Consider the following 22284-nt stretch of genomic DNA (forward strand, 5'->3'; position numbering starts at 1 on the left):
AGGGCAGGTTTTGATTACAAAGAGATATAAAAGTTTTTTTTTTTTTTGAGGAGAGGTGGACATATTCTATATCTCAATAATATGGTAGTTACACGACTAAGCATTTTTCAAGATTCTCAGAACTATGAATTGAAGTGGATGAATTTTACTGAATGTAAGCTGTACTTCAATAAACTTCACTGAAAAACAAAAACTTAAAATACGTGGAGGTCTATTTTAACAAAGGCTGCAGGAATATGGTTAGTTATTATAATTCAGATTATTTTGAAAAATAAATAATTATAATTTTGGGATCCAAACATTCTCATGTTTATGGTATGTAGATATACAGCATGTTTAATAGAAAATGAGGTAGGAATTAAAGCCTCAAAAAAGAGACGTATATATGTGTGCATATATCTAAAACAGTTAAATTTGTATTTAACATGAGTTGACACAGTAAATGTTTGTTCAACTTGATGTTTATTTGCCATTGGCAAAGGAAAGAGGGTGGAGATGGAGGAGGAAGAGTTATTTTAATTAAATCTGAATGGTAAGATGTTATATGACTTATCCTATTTTCCTTTTATTTTTGTTTAAATGAAAAATAACTACCACATGAGGTCATCAGCCTCTTTGAAAGCTTGCTTTAGGATTTCTCAATACATAATGAAATTTTCATTTTTACAATAATCCACTTATATGAGACAATAGTACAATTGATATCTTTTAGCATATACTGATTTCCTCCTTTTTATTTCCAAGAAAATTGGCATGCAGAATTAATTATCTAAAAGCCTTGTAGGATTCCATCTTCACTAATTATTATTGAGTGTTCATATAACCATAGATTCATACTAATTTTAGGCAGAAGAGACTTGAAGTTATTATCTGGCCCAATTCATTGTCTGCAAGCAGATAAGGTGTTATCTGTTTTATAATAAAAGAGGTAACACAAGAGCTATTACTGTCAATAAATAATTACAAACAAGATTTACTAATGATTATGATTTAAGAATTTTACTTGATTCTCTGCTTTAAAAATTTCCCTGTGGGCTGGAGATGTAGCTCAAGTGGTAGCAGGCTCCCTGGCATGCGTGTGGCCTGGGTTCAATCCTCAGCACCACATACAAACAAAGATGTTGTGTCCGCCGAATACTGAAAAATAAATATTAAAAAAAAAGAATTTCTCTGGTTCAAACTTTATTAACATCACATATAATAGTATGCCAATATTCCTGGTTAATCTTCGAATAGTCTCATGAGGGAAAGTATAAATTAGATAATAAGTTATTCTTTGAATGGACTGCATTTATTAATGTGGAATTTGAGGTAATGAATGTGAAAACACTTTGGAAGGCTGTAATACACTGAACAACTATTGCTCTTTCCCCTTGATTTTATCTTTAGTCATTTGCTTATCATTTTCTCTAGAATCTTGAGTATTATTAGGCATACATTTGCAGAGAAAATTGATATCTGATATTTTTTCTGGATAGAAAATAATTGTATAATTAAGCATACATCTACATATAGTACATTTCAAGTAATGACATAATTTAAATAATATCAATAAAATAACTTTTGAATGGAAAGAAAACCAGTAACTGGTGTCATGGTTGACTTGTCACTCTCTTCAGTAATCTTGTAACTAGATATGTGTGTGTGTTGTGCGTTTATGTGTCTTTGTGTATATGTTGTTAAGACTATGATCCCAGGTAATATTTCTATGTGTACCACCTTTATTTTTCTTCTTGTAATTTCCCAATAAGCTATTGTCTTGGTATAATTTGTTCTGCTATAACAGAATGCTTGAGACCGGTTAATTTGTAAAGAATGAAATTTGTTCTTTCATAGTTCTGGACTAGGAAGTATAAGATTGAGACATTGGCCAGGTAGGGCCCCATTTTCCTGCTTCCAGTTTGGTGTCTTGTACATTGCATCCTTCAGAGGAGAGACATGTCTTATCCTCACATGTCAGAAGACCAGAAAAGAGAAGGAGGAACTCTTTGTTCTCACATGGCAGAGGGGCAGGAGAGAGCAACCCACCTTGGCAATCCTTTATTGCATAGGCATTATAGCTCTGCTCTCATCACCTGAACACTCCTAGCACTGTTGCATTGGGGATTAAGTTTCCAAAACATGAATTTTGGGGGAACATATTCAGACCATAGCAGATACATAGGGAGAGTGAGATTAAATGTAAGTAAGATGGGAGAATTTATTAACTTTTGATTGTATTATGGCAATATTAACATCTCCATAAATGTATTTTTTTATGGTTAGCGAAAACTTAAACCAAAGAACAAAGTGGTAAATTTGACAAAATTGTTTTTAAAAGATATTTTTATCTACCTGAGGCATTCTGTATGTATTCTTTTGAATTCTTTGTCCTTTTTAAATTATGTCTTTCCACAAAATATTATGTGAAAAATATTTTGTTAAAAGGTGGAATTTTCAAACCGATGATAAGAGGTACCCAAGTGTACATTGGAAGTCAACTCAAATAATATTAACAAACAGGTTTAAACAATTATTGAAAAGTTGAGTTAAATTTTTTTTATTAGTTGTTCAAAACATTACAAAGCTCTTGACATATCATATTTCATGCATTAGATTCAAGTTGGTTATGAACTCCCAATTTTAGAGTTAAATTTTCTTTAAGGCTAATTTCATTTGTGTGAATTGCTAATCCCCATAGTCACGAGCTGGACCAGCTTAAATATTGATAACTGATGATGTTAGTGTAGGGCTCAGGTCTCATTGTCACTTTCATCCCTTTGTGGCAGAAATTCAAACAAAATAATGATAGCTGCTATCCCTAGGTTTGCAGACCACAGAATAGGCAGTCCTACAATCACTAGTTCTCTGAAAGGGAAAGTACATCTCAGGCCTACTGACTGGGTCTGCAAGCCCAGGGAAGATGGATAGTGAGTTGGCAGAGGGCACCAAGAGAAGGACTCAAAGAAATAAGAAGTTAAAAGAAAGGGGATGGATACCTTTGTACAATATAAAATGCAAGATTGCTAACCTTGGGAGATGCATATAGAATGGTAGATATATGGGGAAAAGTGTTACAAATTTAGATGTAAAATGCTCTCTGGGGTTTTCTAATTTATTTTTAGATTCCATATTTGGGTTCTATTGAAGTTCTGTTGAGGAAGTACCTACCCAGAACCAGGAAGCATTTTGAATATGGCTGTTATTGATATATTTTGATTTGTGCTAAAAAAGAAAAGCAGTAGAAATTTAATGGTTATTTTCATTTTTCTTTCTCATGATCAAGGGTGTTCTTCAGCTCATTGCTGTTCCTCATGTCTGGATCCTGGGAATGGTGACTGAAGTTCAGGGGTGTCTCTTGCTCATATTTATCAGTTATAAGTGGATTATAAAGTGATTTTAACATTTCAGCACATTTATATCAAAAGTCCCTCTAAGGAGCTAAGTGAAATATCCTGCTTGTAATTAAGGTCACAAGTAAAAGCCAGGCGATCAGTCTAGATCAGGGTCTATGAGGAAAGTATAGCTCTGGGCCAGGTATTGAGTAGCTGGCAGGACATAAAGGGGGAGAAGGCAATGATTGTGAAGGATCTGGCCAGGTAGGTAGGCACAAGTCCAATGGGATTGCTAAGAATTCGGATCTACACAGGCCAAAGTGGATTTAGCAGTACAGACCAGGGAAGAATCTGAATGACACAATCCTGTCCTTCCCAAGGCCTAGAACTTATGGGATCTTAGCAGGAGCCCTTTTCCCTTTTTCTTGCTTGGCTATTTCTCTTCTTTGCCTCCTCAAACCCATACCCTCCAATATGCCCAGCAACAGGCATAGGAAGTATAATCAAAGGATATTATTCTTGTGTGCTGATTTCAGGCTAGTAGATGGATTTTTGTTGATGAACCAGGAAATGTGCATTCTCCAAGGGAAATGGTTATAATTATTGTCCCCAAAAGTGTCCTGTCTGAGTGGTTCATGGATAAGAAAGTTCAAGAACACTATTCTAAAAACAGTAAAGAAAGTAACAGTCTTAAAGATAATTTTAAGTTTTTTAATTTCTTCTTTTGGGGGCGGGTACTGAGGATTGAACTCAGGGGCACTCGACCACTGAGCCACATCTACAGCCTTATTTTGTATTTTATTTGGAGACAGGGTCTCATTGAGTTGCTTAGCAACTCTCTTTTGCTGAGGCTGGCTTTGAACTCTCGATCCTCCTTCTTCAGCTTCCCAAGTCACTGGGATTAGAGGTGTGTGCCACCATGCCTGGCTTATCTCATTATGGTTTTTAAAAATAAATTTCATATAAAATTCCAACATATTATCAGCTTTTCAAGTCATCTCTCCCATAACTATAAAATATGATCACATTTCCTTTTCATACCCAGTTGTTTTGATGGGAGAATCTACTTGCCAAACTGAGGATCTAGCCAACTTAAGAATATTTTCAAAGATGGAGTGACCCCACCTGGGACAAGTTAGTCATCCTCCTCATGCTTCAGTTTCTTCCTGTTTAAAATGGTGGCCATGCCTGCCTAGTAGAGTTGTGGTGAGGAATAAATCAGTGAGTGTGAAGTATTTAGAGCCAGGTGATGCTGGATATGTGTTAGCTTGTTTCTATTTCATGGATGCCCAAGACTTCTTTCTGCCCTGCCCTGAGTTTGTCTAGGTCAGACACCTCAGTTCCCATAGGGGTTCCTCCAGAAAGTACACAGAGCTAACTGTTTACTGCCACCATACTTTTGTTTCCAAAGAAGGATATTCTGTTTTTCTCCAAATGTGGGTATAGGCCTTTGGCTAAATCCAGCAGAGCCCATCCCATTACTTTATGGGAGATATAGGTAATATTTGAAGATAAGGCAGAAAAAGACAGCACAGAGGAGGAGTCTCCATTGCAGCACAAGTACAAATCCAGTTCTGATTCTTTATTGGCTGGCTGCTGTGCTTTCTCAGCCTCTCTCAGGTAACAGGGGTCTCTAAGGTAGGAATCTGGGCCCAATCTTGGCTCCAGATTTACCTGCTCTACCATGTAATTCTTTCAGGATTATCCATGGTGGGAACAGCTATTCCTTTCTGGGAAAATCCCTTTGCTCTTCACAGAATTTTAGTTAGCTCCTGTGACACCAATAAGAAAATCCATCAGGAAGCCATCATTGGTGTATTTCCCCACATCCTACATTTATGCACAGTCAGTCTTTGTGAAAAAGGATCAAGCACAGCTGATTTGGTTAAAGCACAGTGAGAAACCCAAGTCCCCATGTGTGTGTGGGTTTCACCAGCCCACCTCAGCAAAGCCAGGCCACTCTATAAGTTTGTGAAGATCATGTCTTTAAAGTATTGGGTCTTTAGTAATTTAGGAGTCATGTATCAACAAAGTCCCCCTTTTCCTATGTCATCATTGAATCATTTTCACTTAGTAGCCACAGGCACTGATAATGAAAAGACAAGGAATTTTATTGAATGTCAAGATAAAAATGTTCCCCATTTACTTAATATTTCAAGAGAGAAACCAAAAAATGTAAACCTTACAATATGCCAGGTAATTTAAAATATCTCATATAGCATCTGCTAAAATTCTGTAATAAGACTATGATCTTTCATGTTATGGTTGATTAAAATGAGCTCCTTAAAAAAAGGTGAAGTTATTTGGCATGGGTCATAAGGCTATTAGGTGATGAATCTATATGAAACTAAAGGCCATGTTCCTTCCATTCTCCTCTTTCCATCTGTGGAGGTCTGACAAAATGTATTGTGCTTCCTTAATTTCTGCTGTAATATATTGTTAAAAATCTGTTACTGCTATGAACAGAGGCTGGAGTAAAGCCAGGAAAGTTTGAAAGACATTTCATAGAAGTTTTGAGAATTTAATTGACAAGTTGAAGTTGATACAGCTGACAACATTTAGAGGCAAAGCACTCGTCAAGCATCCTCAAGTTGCTCCTTGAACAGGGGCACAGAAAAAGAGAAACCTTGACCATTCCCTTCCCTAGTGTATGTCTGTGGGCTACTAGTCACACCCCCTCCCCCCTCCCCCACAATTTGCCACAAAAAGAAAAACAAAATACCTTTTTAGTGTAAGGGCAGGAAGTAGTCACAGCTCTTGCTTCACTCCCTTACTCACTTAACTATCTCCACTCATTGAAGGGCAAATTGGTAACCAGAATATGGAGATTGTCTTTGCTAAACAATGTTAAAGGGTAGCAGGCTAGTTACACCTGTGACCAGGGTAGGATTTAGATATTGTGTCAATGTCTGGTATCTTATAATCTTAAATTCAGGGGCTTAAGCAAATTGTATTCATCAAGAGCTATTACGGGTACCTTTGTTCCTCCTTAAGCTGATGGAAAAAAAAAGGTCACATTTAGTTGGAAGCAAAAACATCTTAAAATAGCACTGAATCTTGCACATGTTGAGGAACAAATAGTCACATCCCCATATAGTGCGAAATCTTCATTTTACTTAGAACATGGCTGACATGTTTATAAGCTAAGTTTCTTTTCAAACCAGTGAATCCAGCAGATGTCTCATCTGGGAGGACTTATGAGCTGTGTGACTTACTTTATTGTTATTGTTAATAATAAAATAATCTGTTCAATTTAGAAATAATTTTTTTAGCCTTTTAATGGTTTTTTGCACATTTCCTTTGTAGCTTTGAAAGAGTCCTTTGTATTTTAATAGTTTATTCACTGATTCCAATAAAAATATTTAAAAAAATGAAATAAAACTACAATAGGCATTGGAAGAACACCATGTCTTTAGAAACCACATTGGTTCTGCTGATATTAACAGGACCAGGTAGGAACAGATAAAACTTTTCTGATAAAACAGATAAAACTTCTCAGATAAAAGTGCTTTTCTGAATGTACACAGAGTGTTTGGTTATATATTGATGTTGCAATGTAAATTTTCCTATGATGCTTAGGAAATTGGATTACTAAGACTGAAGCAAATTATTATAAGCTGAATACTTAGGAACTATATGGGGAACCCAAGAAGACTCTTGTAAGCTATTCAAGAAAACATGACACTTCATTTCCATAAATGGGCCACACACTATTTGACAGATTTGACTTGACTTATTTCTAATACCTCAACATGTGTTTCATTGAACACTAGGAGTCCAGGAAATGGAGATGGACGAAGATCATCTTTCATCTAATGCATGGGATGTTAAAGTGTTTGTTTACTTTTTATATTCCTTGCCTTTCCTATCGTTTGCCTTCTCTATTAATAACCTTCCTTAAGGGGTTCTTGTAACAGTGGATATAGCAGATTAGTGGAAGTCCTGTTAATTTTCATATAATGACTATCCATACTTGGATTAACACATTTTATTGTTTAGAATCAAGTGATTTCTATCACTACTGGCAAATAGATAAGATTCATAAGTCAAGTATCATGTATTTTTCCTCTTATTTTCTGTATTACCTATGCAACCAGGTATAGGCATCCATCCAGTGGAAAGTAAGTGATTAATTGATATTTGAATGAAATCTATTTGTCTCTTTATGATTAGAAATACTGAAGCATAAGACTTAAGGAACTCTTCAAAGTTACACAGCAGGCAGGTATTAAGATAAGTGAATGGGTCTCATTTTTTTTGCTCTTCTAATTGATCCCTGTTTTTCTCCAGATTCTGCTTCCTTCAAAATAAAAAACCCTTATATAAAAATCTGACTGTTAGTAGATTAATTTTTTTACATTATATTTATCAAATGAAGAATTAGTTTGGCCTGGCTTCCTTGACAAAAGCTCTTGGAGATGTCATGGTGCAGTTACGCAACTTCAGGTTTAGATCATTTTTTTCCTAGAATCTTTCAGACTGAACAGAGATTCTCACAATACCTATATACAACGTCCATTTTATTCACTGAAACTAAATCAATAGAAAAATCTCTTTTAGTCAAATTCAATTCAATTTATTGTAGTAAGTGTGATCAACTTCGTAGGCTTGGGGTACAAATAAGGTCATGTGGTAGTCATCAGTGCTGTTTACCAAATATTTCCAGATTTTGACTCCTGGCAACATGATAGGATTGCATTTCCTGGCTTTCATATGGTGGGATGGGATTATGTGACTAGATTTGGCCAAAGTGCTGGGAACAGGGTGTATGTCATTTCCAGGCCACAGTATTTAATCTCCATCTGAGACCTTACACTGAACACTCTTCTTTGGCATGGTGGATGGGTAAATGCTTAAGATCGTAGCTTCTCCATCAGCCTGGGTATTTGAGTGATTAAAACAAGCAGAGTCCACTATTGACATTAGCATTGATAAGAAAAGAACCTTTGTTATTTTAAGCCACTGAGATTGGGATTGTTGTCACTATAACATAATTTATTTGTTCTGACTCAAAGAGGTGATATTTCTTTTATTTTTCCAGGTAATCTTTGGAAACCTTAGACATTATCATCTTCCCTCTGCATAAGTTTGTCAAAAAAATTCCATGATTTTATTATATCCAAAAAGATCATTAAAAAAAGTTAAAGTACTTATAAGTCCAGTACTGCCTTTACTCTGATGTTGGCCATGTAGTGTGCCCATGGTTTCTCACAGATGAATCATTTTTTGTCTGCTAACATGATGATGCATACCCTAGAAGATACAGATCTTTGCCTGGGTCTAGGTAGGGCCATATGCCAAGATAACAACTATTAAATTTATGCCTTCATCCTTAGCTACTGCCCAAATTACACAGTAGGAAAGGGTATATGGACCACAGCATTCACTGTATGGAACCATATCTATCTCCCGAATTCTGGGCCATGATGGAAACTTTTCTGATGCTTGTTGCCTTATTCAGTCAATGGACCCTATTTAGAACAGATGATCCATCAGAGAGATTCTAATAGTCTTTGCCACCAAAAAGGAATAAATCAATGGTTCATGTAGATAGACATACAGTTACACAATTAATTCAAACATGTTAACCTGACATGTCATTATCAGAGAGACTGATGCTCTTTTGAATTGGAGGGAAGATTTATAGAGGTGACAATTGATTTTGGCCTCCAACAATATGATTTTTTTTTCTTATTAGAAAATTGGAGAAAGGAAGTACAGGGAGAAGGACTGAAAATGGAGACATGAAAAGTATTAAGTATATAAGTAATATAGAATGGTTTGAGCAGGTGAGGGTTGATAACAATCGTATTTCTCAGGATGCATGGGCAGTGGGAAATATCTATAGATATTATTTCAGACAACAAGACAGTAAATCAGATGGCAACTTTGACCAGAGAATGACAGCTACTATACCAAATGCAGCATCCTTGGAGACAGAATGTGAATTGCTAAACCTTATGTGGGACACATGACTCCTAGAATTGTTACCCTGGGTTAGAGAGAGGAAGCATATTGGGCTTTTAAAATTCATATTGGGCTTTTAAAATTCAGACAAAGAAATAATGATTCTGAAAGAGATCATGTCCATCATCTCCAAGGTCATCTCCTTTTCCATCCATAATTCTAAACATTGTTGTGACCGTAAAGCTGGGATTGTAAGGGAAACCTCAAGGTGGCTTGCCTTCCTAAGCACTTCCTCCCTAATAAAATGCTGTCTCTTGTTCCTGCCACCCATTTCATATGCCACAGGAAGCAGCTATGCTTTGTGGTCAGACCAGGGAGAGGGGGGGTTAAAACCAACACTTTAAGGGCAGCCTCAGAAGCCAATGCTTGAGATTTGCTGGCTACCCATTGTTATCCATGCCACAGGATACACAGGCTTGGGGGAGTTTTCTGCAAAGTTTGTGGGTAGCTTGTGCATTCTCATTAATTAGGAAATTAGATTGTTGACTATAAATTGGAGGGTACGGAATGTTTTTATTTTAAGTTGAGGAAATGAAGCGTGGGAGGAGAGATGATAGGCAGGCTTTTTACATCAAATTGCATGGTTTGCTTGTCTTTGCTTTGGGGGTCATGTTCACTTCAGCACCAAGCTGGTCCCTTGGAAGCCCACTCAGTCCTCCTGAGGATGGATTCATTTTACAAGACTTCCTGTATGTGCATGATTCTGAGTAATATAAGTAACCATATTGATTATGAGTCTTCTTTTTCTTTCCCCCAAATTGCCCTTCAGATTTTCTTGTTTAAAACTCAAACTTAAATCTCAATTGCTTTTGATCTTTAAACCAAGTCTCTCAAGCTTACCAGTTTGTGGATAATACATAACAAATAGTAATAGTATCTGTACTAGTTAGTGTAATTCTAGACCTTTAGCTGTATTTTAAGCAGTTCTTTCTTATTTTTCCCACTCTAGCTTCCCTTACTGGGATCCAAATCCAAAAAAACCAGTGAGGGGTGGTGCCTTCTATGGACACAGGGGTTTGCTCTATGAAACTGGTGCCAACATCCAAAATCTGGCACCAAATGCTCTTAAAGTTCTTTCAAGGCCCCTTATGGTGCTGAGGTCCCTGAATTTCTCATTGTAGAGAAGCTATGTTGGATTCCATACAAATGAGAATGCTTCTCTTCCATTTAGTAGCTGTGTTTCATCTGTTGAGCCCCAGAGTTCTATTGTCCAAGTCAGAGCCTGTGCCTCTAAGCTTTACCTACATTTTTTTTTTCTCATAGGACTGGTACTAGGACCCATACCTGAAGTAGAAGCAGTCTGTTCTGTTCTTCGCTGTAACAAATGAGAGCAAAAAATTCCAACAACCAAGGAATAAAAGCTATAGTTCTTATCTACTCACTCCTGAGGTTTGTGTAAATTCCCATTCAGACTCAAGCAGGATCCCTACACATCTAAGAAAAGTTACTTTGTGCAAATCTTCTTTTAACTAAATGGAGGATGTGTGAAATCTGGTATTATAGAGTAAAAACAGTAGCTGCTCCATAAGTGTGTGTATGTGTGTGTGTGTGTGTGTGTGTGTGTGTGTGAGAGAGAGAGAGAGAGAGAGAGAAAGAGAGAGAGAGAGAGAGAGAGAGAGAGAGATTAAATTAAGTTCCTATATAATGAATAATATTTTTATGATTAGAAAACAGGAGAGTGAGTCAAGTCACTTGATATTTTCTTCTGGGTTTAGATGGTTCTAATAATTATGGTCTGCATGAATAATGATCCTTAGGGTTGTTCTGGGCACAGAGCCCTGGGTCTATGGTAAAGCAAAAGGCAAGTGGACTAGAAATACAAAAACTCCCTGTTTTTACTGACATGTTCTTCTTTTCAAAAATGAACGATCTTGTTGTAGCCTATCATCATTAGTAAGCATGAAGTTTCATTTGACATTTCATATTTGATATGTATAAGCTTGTCCCACTAGCTTATATTTCTAGAATGATTTTCCCAATATGCAATTCTTCTCATGTCCATGCCCTGTGTAAAATTTCTCAACAGATCTGTGGCGTTCGGAATAGATCATACCCTTCAGCCCTATTTACAAGCTTCATCTTTCATTATCCTCAAACTCCCCTGCTTTGTTTTCCAGCCATCCTGAAGCACCCACAGTTTTCCAGCAATCATTCTTTATCCTGCTTCTAGACCCTTGCATAGGACAGGCAGGAGGTTCCTCAATGTAAGAGTTAAATTGCAGTCAGATTTCTCATTTTTGTGTCTGGTATATTTTGAAGGAAAAAAGACAGTATTTCATGCCATCTTTCTGAGACTCTTGCTATTTTCTCCATCCCAACAGGTTTTGAGCTTAATAGAGAAAGCTGACAATCTCCCCTAAGGGCTCTGATGTTCCTTTGTGCTCCTCAACAAAAGTAGAGAAGAAACTTTTAAGGTTCCTTGACAGTAACATGAATCTCTTTTAGTTCTTTTTTATTTTTCATTTTGTCTTTCTAGATCAATGGCCTTTAGTTTTAAAATTGGCTCACAGAAGCATCTGCCTTTAGAATGTGAGAGCATGCCATAGTCTTTCTCCCCTTCTAGGAGTTAACCCTCATAAAATAAAAACAATGTATTTAAGTGAAGAAGCCTACTTATGTCTAAGCCAAATCACTGAGAGTGGAAAATAATTTTCCATTCAAGTTGGAGGGAAGGGCATATTGAAAACTTCTACCTCTGTGCTGCCTTATTCACTCAGAGGAGAAAGAAATCAAAATTTAAGATGTAACCAGTTTAGGATACTTTCCCGAAGCTGTAATACCAAGTAGGAGTGTGTTAAATTTCCTTTTCCAATAAAAGTATCACACTCCTAAGTGAACAGCCTCACCTTTACCCTCTCCCCATTTGCTCTAAAAGTGGTGTGCCTGAGATTTGGACTTCACTAACACCTCATTGTGAGTAGAAAGAACAGAACAGAGCACCACGGAGCAAGTGAGGACAGAGGGTCAGTGCTCTGACCTGGATTCTGGGGCTTGAGTTTGTTGAACACCTTCACCCTGCAGGGTCAGGCTAATTGACCCATGTTGCCCAGTATTGAGGGCTGTGCGCCCTCTGCTGGGCAGAGCAACAGATGCGTCCACCCTGCAGCACCTGGCCTAATGAAAGTTAAACTTTTGCAAACACTGGGGCAGATGTTCCTGTCAGTATTCAGAGAGATGATCACAAAAGTACAGCCTGGACTATTTAGGGAAATATTAAATCAAATCTGAAGAATTAAGGGAGAAGAACTCATTTTATGTTCTAGCCAATCAACTTCATAGGCACACATTTCTTTTCTGAGGAATGTAGCTATAAACTTGTTCTAATGACATTCTTATTCAATAACACAAAACACGAATGTGCATGTCTTGCTGTTCAGAGTAAATGGAAGCACAAGGAGAATTACTGATTAACTCAAATTTTCCATTCAACATAATGTACACTTTTGGGGGAGTAGAAAGTTTGATATATATGTATGCTTTTACTTGTGTTTAACATAGGTCCTTCTAAAATCAATTTGCTAATTTCAGGCCTTAAAATTTTATCTTGTTCATGTACTTATGTATTTATTTTTATTTTTTGCAGTTCTTAGGATCAAACCCAGGGCCTTGTGCATGCTAGGCAAGTACTCTACCATTGAGCTACATCCTCACTTATTTTTCATTCATTCAACACACATTAATGGGTACCTTCTATATACCAGGCACTATGTATTGGATAGAGCACTAGGCGATGAAGGAGAGAAGAAAATACCTAGAATGTTGAAATGTTCAGTCTTGTTATGGTTTGGATATGAGGCATCCTTCAATGAGCTCTTATAAAAAAACAATGCAAGTAGGTTAGAGGTGAAATGATTAGATTATCAAAGCTGTAATTGAATTGAGATTAATAATTTGAATGGAATACTAGGAGATGAATGTAGACAAGATCGGGTGTGGCTGGAGGAAGTAAGTCACTGGGGAGAATGCCCTTGGGGATTATATTTTGTCCTTGGATTATCTCTTGCCTTCTCTCTTTGTTTCCTGGCTCTTAGGAGCCAAGCAGCTGTCCTCTGCCATACCCTTCCATTATGAGGCTTTGCCTTACCTCAGGCCCAGACTAATGGAGTCAGCTGACCATGGACTGAGACCTCTGAAACCATGTTCCAAAATAAACTTTTCCTCCTCTAAGTTTTTTATCATCATGTATTTTGGTTACAGTAATGAAAAGCTAACTAACACAAGTCTAGAGGACTTACAACATAATATCATTAATAAAGGAAGGGATAAATTGCTGGGATGGTTAAAAAAGAGGTGAGAATAACAATATCACAAAAGGTCAGAAGTTAAGATATGCTTTGCATATGGTGAGGAATAAGTAATGAAAGAGGTTTGTGTGTTTGTTAGTTAGACAAGGTGGGATATGGCAGGTAGTAGATGGTAGAGAAAAGAAATGGTAGGTGTGTGTCTTACTGAGTCTTTTGCGAGGCCATAAGCCAATGTGTGTTGCATGGGGAAGGTGAGGCTAGTGTGGTGATGTAGTATCACCTTGTCTAGCATGCTGAGCAGATTGAATTTTATCCAACTGGAGAAGAGAAGTTATAGAAGGATTATAATCAGGAGAATGTGATCACTGCTCTTCATTTTAGAAATATTTATCAGAAAAGTAGAGGATGGGTAGAGGGTTGGGAAATGTCAAAAACAGCAACAGGAGCTATTCATCTTCTGTTGGAACAGAAAAGACTAAAGACACGTCAGTGAGAGGGAGATTCTTGAATAAGGATTAACTAGAAAATTCTTAAGAGATGGAAACTGGGTGTGGAGGATAAGGAACAAGGAATATTGGAGGAAGACTTGAAATGGGGATGACCAGGATGAGCAGAAAAAAAAAAAAAAGGTTTGGAGTCACCATCAGTAGTTTCACTTAGGGCATGTTAATTTACAACAACTGCATGTAAAGATACCTACTAAACAACTGGAGAATTCCAAGACACCAAAGAGCTAAAGACTTTGAGGCATCAGGGAGAACATCCAGGAAGGGTAGGAAGAGAAGGGGATAGAGGGGAAAATTAAGCACGGCTTTTTTACTTGGTAGAGTAAGGTGACAACTTTATTATCTACTTCTTGAATATCAATTGAAGATGGAGATTTGAGTAACACTGTCTTAATTAGAAACCTATTGGAAAGTAGGGTATTTTTAAGTAAAATTTTATTCTTGAACTTTACATGCTTAAGTCTATCTTGTATTTAAAGTTAGCGGATGTATGATTTCAAAAAAGTCATATTAAATTAGAAATGACTTAGAAATAAACTCTAGATGAACTTAAACTATTTAAGGATTAAGTTATATACATGGTAATCTATCAAAGATTGAGTTCCTTTTGGGTGGGCTTTGGAATGGGAAAATGGAAAAATATTTGATTCCTTAAATCTCAAGGAGGGATAAACATCTATTTTCCTTTATATTAATATGCATAACTGGTTCTGAAAAATGCCAAGAATTTTAGCCTTTCAGTGAGAAGGGAAGATTTTATAGGTCATGGAAAATCTTGTCTTATAGATTAGGAAACTGTACAATAAATTTGAGGAACATAGAAGGCTTTATTTGTGCATGTTTTGGAAAATCTTAATTCACATTGTTACTTAAAAGCCCTGAGAAGTTCTGTAGGAAAGAAAAATTGATTTTGTTAACCTAGCATTTTCCCATCACATTTGATGGCTAAATATTTCCCAGAGTTTGGATAATGTTGCTTTAAACATTTCCTTTATAATTAGGTAGAACAATGTATCTTGCTATTAGCCTAAAAGTTCAGTTCAGTTAGCAAACATTATTGAATTCATGATATTATAGTTACCATGTTAGGCCCCAAAGGCATGAATATTATTCATTAAACAACAACAACAATAATAATAGCTAAAATTCATTGTGTGCTCCGTAGGTAAAAGGAAATTTGTTAAGTATTTTATATATTCTATGTTATTTAATTTTCACAAACACCATGAGGGAAGCATTATTTCCCATTTTAGAGGTGAAGAGATTAAGGTTTAGAGAGGCAAAGTGATTTTTTTAAGGTCATAGACCTAGTGAATTATAGAATTTGATGTAGTTTCTTCATCATCTTATGGCTCACATTCTTTACCACAGCAGCATCCCTTGGAGAATTTATGGTCTAAACAATGTCCATAAACATTACCAGAATGGGCTGCAAGTGTTTTGACATGAGGATCTTCAACCTGTGATTTTTTTATATTAATCCCTGATGTTCTACATTCCCCTGGAAAATATTCCTAATTTAGCAACCAGGGCAGTCCCCTTTTCCCTTTGAATCTGAAGCTCTTGGTATCAAACAGCCCTTTGTTGAGATATAGGATCTCATTTCCCTCACATTACATAATGCAACATGTATGAAGTAGATCAGGATATAGCTAATTTACAACTTTCCTGTATGGTTCCTGAATATTCCATTCTCATTTTTTAAGTGGGAAAAATAAGCACTATATTTTAAATCTTCTTTATACACTCTAGGCAATACTTAAACATTTAACTCTTAGCAATTTGTGTTTTTAATGGAATAGGTTTTCCTTTTGGGTCATTTTCATAGAGTAACTTTGGTTGTCCAAACATATTCTGAAATACGTTGGGGATTATGGTTTCAACACATGTAAGCCTAAGGCCAAAGTATGACTAACACATGATATTTTGTTACATTTCATGAACAAACCACTGTTTTGTGGTATAATACAAAACATAGCTAAGTAGTTTAGATCACTATCAGGCATTACAAGGTTAGGTTTTCAATTTATGTGATTACTCAAAGCTCATTAGAAATATATTCTTTAGCTCTAGGGAATGCAGCCTAGAAACGTGTGGTTTCTCTTGTGAAAATGGTATATTTTTAGCCCATTTATTATGTTTTTAGTTTATCTCAATTGTATCCCTTTGTACTTTTAGAACAATAGTCAAATTCACAAATAAACTTAAAAAGTCTATTTTACCAATGAGCCAAAAGGGGAAAAGAAAGAAAGAATAAGAAAACACATTGTTGTTATTTATTAACTTGAGTTCTGTTTTCAGAATGTCACAGACACACTACTGATGAAACCAATACTGCAGATTGTGCTCTTCAGAGCAAACTTACCGTTATGAGGCAGAAAAGCTCTGAGTTGTAGTTCTGGCTCTAGCATACATGAGAAAGCCAATTTGGGCTGCTGATTTTGATTTACTCACTTACAAAATGGGCCTAGTGTAATGTGTCCTGCTATGTGACAGCTCCTTTAGGGTATGTTAAGAATAAATTAACATACCTTAAAGGAGGTATGCTACATTTTCTTGATGGCTCTGTGATCTTGAGCACAGATTCACCTTTTTTGAACCTAGTTTCCTCATCTGCAAAACAATGATAACAACAGTGTCTAAGTGATAGGATTACTGTGCATATTAAATTAGGTGATGCACGTAAATACATGGGCCAGGATGGGTGCTAGGTAGCTTCTCACTGCTTGCTAATATCTTTCCTTTCTTCCATATAATATAAATACTTCAACACTTCATTTTTTAACACAGTTTTTATTTCTATCTTACTACTTCTAGTAAAACCCTTAAAAGAAATAAGATGAAAACAACAAATGTCGATTGTGACTGTAAATCTGATACCTGAAGAACTGGGCCTTATTGGGTCCAATCTATATTACTGAGCCTTTGGTATGCATAATGCGTTGAATTCACAAATGGGAGCTGAGGTTAGTCTCTTTCTGAATTCTTGAGAAATCTACAATTCACAATACTGGTGTTATTTTTTTTGTTGTTGTTGATGATTTAAGTAAAATAAGAATGCATTATTGGCAATAAGAGTACGGTTATTTGGCAGTAATTCATTTCTCTGACTTAAAATGGAAACATTGACCATATTTTTTAAACTAAAATGTCATCTTCAGGGATGTTCCTTCTAGAGAGTTTAGGGGCCTTAGGGGAAAAGGTAGCAGGATGTTGCTTTGATGAGACATGTGTGAAGGAAATATATATGCAGCATTAATCTGTAAGTCTTGAGTAGACATAGGTTTATTGAAATACTTGCACATGTAATTTTTGAATAATCATTTAAATCCAACTGTCTATGTTCAATCCTCTTAACTTAATTCTGAGAGACTTGTTTCTTCTTGCTTTGACACTCCAGAGGCTTAAAATTGAATCTGTGGCCCAATTATATTAACAGTGCTACTTTAGCTTGGGTTTTATTTTTCTTGGCCCCAGTGTTTGAAATCTGTCTTTATTTTGTTATCTATTAGTGATCTCATAAACTCCATTTAGTAGGAGGGAGTTTCAATATAACAAATAAATAAATAGGAAAAAAGTCTAGGAAAATATTTTACAGAAGAGATCTAGTTTTCAACTGAGTCAGATATTTGACTGGTAATGGATAAGAAAAGCATAGGTCAACTTAAAACATTATCTGTCCCCTTCCCCAGAAATTATATTTGTTTTGGCAAAGCCCAAATTGAGTGTTTGGAAAGGGGGTATTCTGAGAAGAGACCAGCAAATTCTAATGATTCTGCACTGCCCTTGGGATCAGAGTGCAGGTTTGAACAACAATCCTGATTTTTAACAGCTTATAATGCATGGCTGCAGTTTGGGCCGAGGGGATTTACTCATGCTTATGACTTGACATTCCATCATGAACCTTAGTGTTGCCCCATGTCAGTCTAAGATGAACTAGAGTAATTCTGAAAGCAGCTGAGAGCGTGTCAGAGTTTCCATCTGGCTTGACACTCCTCCTCTATTCCAGAACCAAGGATAGGGAATGAAATGGAATTTGGAGAGGGCCATGCATTTTAGACATTTCCCATAAGCATGCTTGATTCTGGTACAAGGCTTGGACTGCCCATGGTTGACACTACCAGTAGGTTCCTTCTTGCATATTTGTACCTTTTCTGGCTCTCTCATTTGCTTTCATAGTCAGAGTGTATCAGATTTAGTAATGAAACTCTAGAATGACCATATGCTTTGAGGTATAATTCCTTTCCCAACATTAGAACTGAAAAGTCTATTAGGCTATGAATCTGTAAACCATCAGGCATTCCCTTGTTCAAAGTAAAGCAAATTAGCATAATTTATCAGCAAATTCAATTTTCTTTAAAGTACCATTTATATTCCCATGCTGTAACAGAATGGTTAGTAATGACTTATTACAAATAACACCCTAGGAAGTTTTCCATTTTAGATCATTGATGGTAGGATATGATTGAAATAAGAACAAACCATACTGAATGTCCTTTCACAAACTTTGGAAAGTAGAGTACTGAGTTTTCATGTGGCATGTTGATTTCATTTTAAATCAAATGCTATGCCTGCCTCAGATGTGTATATTGCTTCCTTGGGAAAATAATATTCGGAGGAGAAAAATCACAAGATAAGCAGAGTTATGTAGTGTAATTCAAAGTAGTAGCTCTAGTGATAGTAACAGTGTTACTATTAATAATAGCCAATTTTTTATTGATATTAAGTTTGTCTTTTTAAAATTTTTTATTTGCTTTAATTAGTTACACATGACAAAAATGCATTTATTCATTTTGACATATTATACATAGATGGGATATAATTTCTAATTTTTCTTTCTGTACATGTTATAGAACCACATTGGTCATGCAGCCACATGTATACATAAAGCAATAATGTCTGTTTTGTTCTAATATCCTTCCTATCCCCACATCCCCTTTTCTCCCCTCCTTTTATTTTCCTCTAACTAATCTAAGTTAACTCTATTCTATTCTCTAGTGCACCTCCCACTTATTATGATTTAGCATCTGCATATTAGAGAAAACATTTGGCCTTTGGTTTTTTAGGATTGGCTTATTTTTGCTTAGCTTGATATTCTCCAGCTCCATCCATTTACCAGCAAATATATGTAGCAAAATGAAATAGCCAACTTTTGTTGAGTATCTGCCAAACTTTTTTAAAGTAATTTAAATGTTTTATCTCATCTATACCTCTGTTATGGTTTAGAAGTGAGATGACCCCCAAAACTCATGTGTGAGACAATGCAAGAAAGTTTAGAAGTGAAATGATTGGGTTATGAGAGCCTTAACCTAATCAGTGTATTAATGCCCTCAACTGGATCACCTGGGTGGTAACTGTAGGCAGGAAGTATGTGGTTGAAGAACATGAGTCATTGGGGGCATGCCTTTGGAGTTTATATTTTGTCCCTGGTGAGAAGAGCTCTTTTTATTTCCTGGTGCCATGACCTAATTGCTTTCCTCCACCATATCCTTCCTCCATGATGTTCTACCTAATCTCGAGCCAAGAGCAACAGATTCAGCCACTTATAGATTCAGATAACAGTTACTAATATGGCATTATGTAAAATATGGATGTATAACTGATGTGATTCTGCAATCTGTATTTGGGGTAAAAATGGGAGTTCATAACCCACTTGAATCTAATGTATGAAATATGATATGTCAAGAGCTTTGTAATGTTTTGAACAACCAATAAAAAAATAGATTGAGACCTCTGAATCCATGGACCCTGTGAAACCCAGATAAACTTTCCCCCTCTTTAATTATTCTTGTCAGTTCACAGTGATGAGAAAGCTGAGTACAACAACCTCATTGTCCTATAAGGTGGAGATTTTTCTGATTTCCATGTTTCAACTTCATAAAGACATTTTTTATAGGTAAATAAATGGAGATATTGTCTGAGTAAGGAACTTGCCCAAGGTCACACAACCATTAACTGGTAAAGCTGATCTTACATGGGCAGCCTGTGTGCAGAGCTGCTGCCTTAACCAGTATCACAGAGCTACCTCCTGGTCACTTTTTATTCTCAACATTTTATTGCTTTATATTGCCTTAAAGCACTTCTAGAAATCTTGAATCCCCCCACCCTTTAAAAAATACATGACTAGTCATAGAATCCCTAAATCATAGTAATGATCCCAGTAATGTGTTATGAAGGTGGAGTTATGTTATGAAGTATGTGTAATATGTCCGATGGCTAATGTTTATTGACACACTATGCCAGGTATTGTTCTAAGTTCTTTACATGCATTGAAACATTTGATGCTACCATTATTTAGGTATCATTAAGGAAAATAATAGTCCCCTTTTCATAGATTGTTGTGAAAATTAAATATGTTAATATATGCTGAGTGCCTTGGAATGCCTGACACATAGTAAGTACTCACCATGTGCTGGTTATTATTATCCCGCTGGGCAGGATGAGACTTTAGTGGGACTGAACATTTGCTCCTAGGCTGTCCCCAGCTTTAAGGCCTCTTCTAAAAACTCTAGAGCCCACACTCAATCCATGGCACTAGCAAGCAAAAGCAGGACTTTTGTTTTTACATGCCTTTTTTTTTTTTAGCCAAACTAAAGCTTTTGTTCTGGTTATAGAAATCAGCATGGTATAGAGTCTACAGTCTGCCTCCCAAGATTGGAATATCATTTCCATCCCTTGATAAATGTGCAACTTTGGGAAATTCACCTAAATTCTTGGTGCCTTGGGTTTCTTATCTGTATAATGGGGATAATTTTAGTAGTTGGTTATTTCACAGCATTGCTGTGAGGATTAAATGAGAAAACTAAAACTTTTAATATAGTGCCTGGCATATGGAAGTATTCAAATAAGATTAGCTAATATTATGGCTATTAGGAATAAAATTACATATGTATTTTGCAAGTATTTTGGAATTTTAAAGCCATAGATTACATCCTGGGAGACAATTGCAGTGAATACTGTTAGAAACTGTAAGAGCTTCTCTTTGAAGAGTATAGGCTTTGGGAGGATCACTGTGAGGCTGCTTACATAGCTAGAGTAGCTAAGGGGCACTGTATAAAAATGCTGGAAGGATTCAAATGGTCCCATTATTTGGGGCATTTGGAAATTATTTAGATGGTTTGTCCTCTGGTTAAGTGAGGAGTCAGAATTCCCTTAGCTCCATCCATGACTTTGTTTTCAAGAATGGAATAGATAGAGATGAGACAGTGAAAGGCAAAGACTATGTAATAACTCCTTGACATTATTTCTTCCTCATCTTTGATTCTTTTATTCTGGAAAGATCAAGCTCCAGTGGTATAGTCTTGCAACAGCTAGACAATATTTGTTGTTCCTGGCCAGTCTTACAAGGGACCCAGAATTTCTAAATAGCATAGTAGTGAATCTGTGGGTTAAATTTTGAATTTTATTACTTTTTAAATTGTTTTTGTTGGCTTTTTTAAAAAATATTTTTTAGATGTTGATGGACCTTTATTTTATCCATTTATTTATATGTGGTGCTGAGAATCGAACCCAGTGCCTCACATATGCTAGGTAAGTGCTCTACCACTGAACTAGAACCCCAGCCCTTCTGTTGGCTTTTGAATGTTTTATCTAGGCTAGTTCATATGCTGATGATTTTTGCAGTCCCCACTCTCTGAAAGCCTACAGTTTCATTCAGGGAATAACCCTAGGAAGGATGGTAAAGAGAAACAAAAAACTATAAACAAAACTTCAAAACCCACCTCATTATCGAATTGACTTTGGGGATGTTGCTTCATTTTTCTTGCATTCCCTTGATTTTACTGAGTTCTGCATTCAAGAAGATGAGCAGATCCCACATGGCTGCAGCAGACTTTCCTAGTATGCTAAAAGCATGTGCTGTTTTGCCTTGGATTGGCAAGCATGGCCTATACAGGTAACCAGGCTTCTTTTCTGCTGGATTTCCCAGAACCTTTACTAACCTAATGCATGAGTCTCTGTTCCAGAGATGGTCATATGTTTTTTTTTTTTGTTTGTTTGTTTGTTTGAATCTAGCATTTTCATTTCTTACAACATCTCAGAGTTAGTGTCTGAAATATTTGGGAAATGCCTGTTTATACAGTTATCATTGTTAAAGATGAAAACAGGGAAAGGTGCCCTAGCATAATAGTAATTATGCTGTTACTTTTTAAAAGATTAGATAAGGCCATTCATTATTTGTTTATTAATTTTTTGGTAGCAGGGATTGAACCTAGAGGTGCTTAACCATTGAGCCACATCCCCATCTTTTTTAAT

The 22284-nt window shown here is 36.2% G+C and overlaps 1 protein-coding gene across 5 annotated transcripts in view; it reads left to right on the top strand.

Moving 5' to 3' along the window:
• Nucleotides 1-22284, top strand: part of Sugct (succinyl-CoA:glutarate-CoA transferase) — a 724801-nt gene that overhangs the window by 462189 nt on the left and 240328 nt on the right. The window contains exon 13 of one of the 5 annotated variants that reach the window (XM_046437777.2): nt 10545-10662. The exons of the other annotated variants lie outside the window; for them this stretch is intronic. Coding sequence (XP_046293733.1) covers nt 10545-10556 — 12 coding nt within the window. The 3' untranslated portion in view covers nt 10557-10662. Of the gene's footprint in view, nt 1-10544; nt 10663-22284 lie in introns of those variants that run through there. 5 annotated transcript variants of the gene reach the window in all.

Source organism: Marmota monax, unplaced genomic scaffold (genome assembly GCF_021218885.2).
Source record: "Marmota monax isolate L192 unplaced genomic scaffold, Marmota_monax_Labrador192_F-V1.1 WCK01_AAM20220418_F8-fsc00109, whole genome shotgun sequence".
NCBI classification, from domain to species: Eukaryota; Metazoa; Chordata; class Mammalia; order Rodentia; family Sciuridae; genus Marmota; species Marmota monax.